The following is a 2,166-nucleotide window of genomic DNA, read 5'->3' as shown; positions in this document are numbered from 1 at the left end:
CTCGTCACCCGCCTCGCCGTGACGGGGTTTGGGGGGGGGTTTAGGGGTGCGGGTGCCCAGCGCTTCCCTGTAAAGAGCTTGCAAAAACGGCTGGGGGCAGGAGAAAAGCTCACCCCGGGCTTGAGCTCCGTGCAGTGGGGCAGGGGGGTGGCCATGGTGGTTCCAGGGGGTTTCTGTCCCCCCCTCAATGCCATTCTCTGCTTTGTGGGCTGTGGTCTCCACAGCCAGGATGGTCTTTAAGCTCTTCTTGAGGTTAATCATCCCTGCTGAGGTTTTAGGCAGTTTTGAAAAGGTTTAAAAGCCAAAACGGCCTCTGCCAGGTAGCTAAGCCTGGATAAACTGAGGGGGATGCTCCCAAACGGGGAGGATGGGTGGGCTCTGCATCCCACCCTGCGTGGGGAAGCGTGGCTGGAAGCAGGGGCTGGTTTAATGCAGGAGCCAGAGGAGCTTTTCTGCACCCAGCTAAAGAGGGTCCTGCTCTGAGCTGAGCCAGGAAGGCCCAAGTGTGCCCTGGGTCACCATCCCCCTGGGGACACCGCTCTCCCCGGACACCGCTCCCCAGCCCTGGGTGCCCTGCACTGCCGAGGGTGACCCCAGCACTGGCTGCCGTGCTCTGCACAAGGTGCTTGCAAGAGGCAAGGGGGACAAACTTCCCCCCATCCATCCCTGCCTCCCCTCGTCCTCCTTTACCTGGGGACCTGCAGACCTCCCCCTCCTGGCTCTGCTCAAGCCCCTTCCCAAACCCAGGCAGCCCCCAAGCACTGCCAGGGCCTGTGGGGCGGCTCAGCCCCAGCCCTGCTCCCCATCGCCTCAGCTCCCCTCTTGCTCCAGGCACCACCAGGTCCCATCCAGCCCTCCGGCCCCTCCTCGACCATAGGGTGGGGAGAAAAAGGCCACCCTGCCCCACATCCTTCTCAGCTCCTTCCCCTATTTCAGGAGCAGCCATCCCGCCCAGGGTTTATGGACCATTTGGGGTGGCTCTTTTAAGTTTATGGCTTTGATTTTTTTGGGTATGGGGTTTCCCCCTCCCCCAAAATAAAAATCTTTCCATGGTGTAAAAAAAAAAAACCAGAAAAAGGAAGAGGAGGTATTAAAACCCAACAAACGGGGAAAGGAGCACAGTCAGTGGTTTAGAGAAAGCAACAGCACCTTCCGAGACTATTAAATGAACATCAAACAAGACCAGGATTAATCAGCGGATTCACAAAGCTGGAAGCTGGGGGAGGGAAGGGAGAAAAGAAAACCAAAATGAACAAAAAAAATGGGGGAGGGAGGAGTAAATCCACCCACAACGCGGGGGGAGGGGTGGAAATAAAGGCTGAGAATTAATAACACAGAGAGAGCGAAGGAGGAGAGGGCTGCAGACCTGGCAAGGAGCGCACGTCCTCGTTTCGTCCATCAGCAGGAGTTATGGGCATAGCAGCGGGCAGGCTTGCACTGGCATTCAGAGAGTTAAAAGCATTGGCACTGAGAGGTGAGCGCTCTTCCCACTGCTCGTCATATTTACCCATTAGGGCTTTCCTAATTATTGCCTCCAACCCCATGTTGGTACTGGAATTCTCTTGGACCGACTGGCTCCTACAACTGATTAGCCCTGGGAGATACGGGAAGGGGGAGGAGAGAGGGGGGACGGGAGATGGGGGGGAGCCAAATGAGAAGAAAGATGGGGGGGACGGGGAGAGGGGGAGAAAGGAGACAAGGGAGAAGGGAAGAAACAAACAGTCAGCACATTCTCGCAAAGCAACAAACGTCATCTTCTTTAAAGCCCTGCGGTGCACCCGTCCTCCTCCTCCTCCTCCTCCTCCCCGCTCCATCCCGCCCCAGGGCTTGGCAGGGGCTGGGGCTTGTTTTGGGATGGGGGCTGCTGGAGTGCTGCGGGCAGGGGCCAAGGGCTTGGAGGATGGGGGTAAAGGGGCTGTCGCTGAGCTCCGGGGAGCGACTGCAAGGAGGGGGCCGTGCCAGGCATCACCTGGGTGCGTGGGGTCCGTACGGACGCACACACAACCCCAAAATCGGCGTGCTGGCGGTTTGGAGGCTGGGGCAGTTTCCCATGGAGGAAAAGGCAAGGAAGGAAGAGGGGACATCCCACAAAAACACTTTGGGGTGCCCAGATTTTGGCACGAGAGGAGGCACCCGCAGCCCCTGGGGCTGCACTGGGGGGATTGG

At 58.4% G+C, this 2,166-nt stretch overlaps 1 protein-coding gene across 1 annotated transcript in view; it reads right to left on the bottom strand.

Moving 5' to 3' along the window:
• Positions 1-1,366: 1,366 nt before the first annotated feature.
• Positions 1,367-2,166, bottom strand: part of LOC104540127 (nuclear receptor corepressor 2-like) — a gene marked incomplete at both ends in the record, with an annotated part of 39,244 nt that continues 38,444 nt past the window's right edge. Inside the window, 1 exon segment of the mRNA XM_010183855.1 lies at positions 1,367-1,594. Within this exon segment, the coding sequence (XP_010182157.1) occupies positions 1,367-1,594 (228 nt within the window).

The sequence above is a fragment of the Mesitornis unicolor genome, unplaced genomic scaffold, assembly GCF_000695765.1.
Source record: "Mesitornis unicolor isolate BGI_N332 unplaced genomic scaffold, ASM69576v1 scaffold31594, whole genome shotgun sequence".
NCBI classification, from domain to species: Eukaryota; Metazoa; Chordata; class Aves; order Mesitornithiformes; family Mesitornithidae; genus Mesitornis; species Mesitornis unicolor.
The sequence above is the reverse complement of the archived record's forward strand: the minus strand, read 5'-3'. Positions and strand labels throughout refer to the sequence as shown.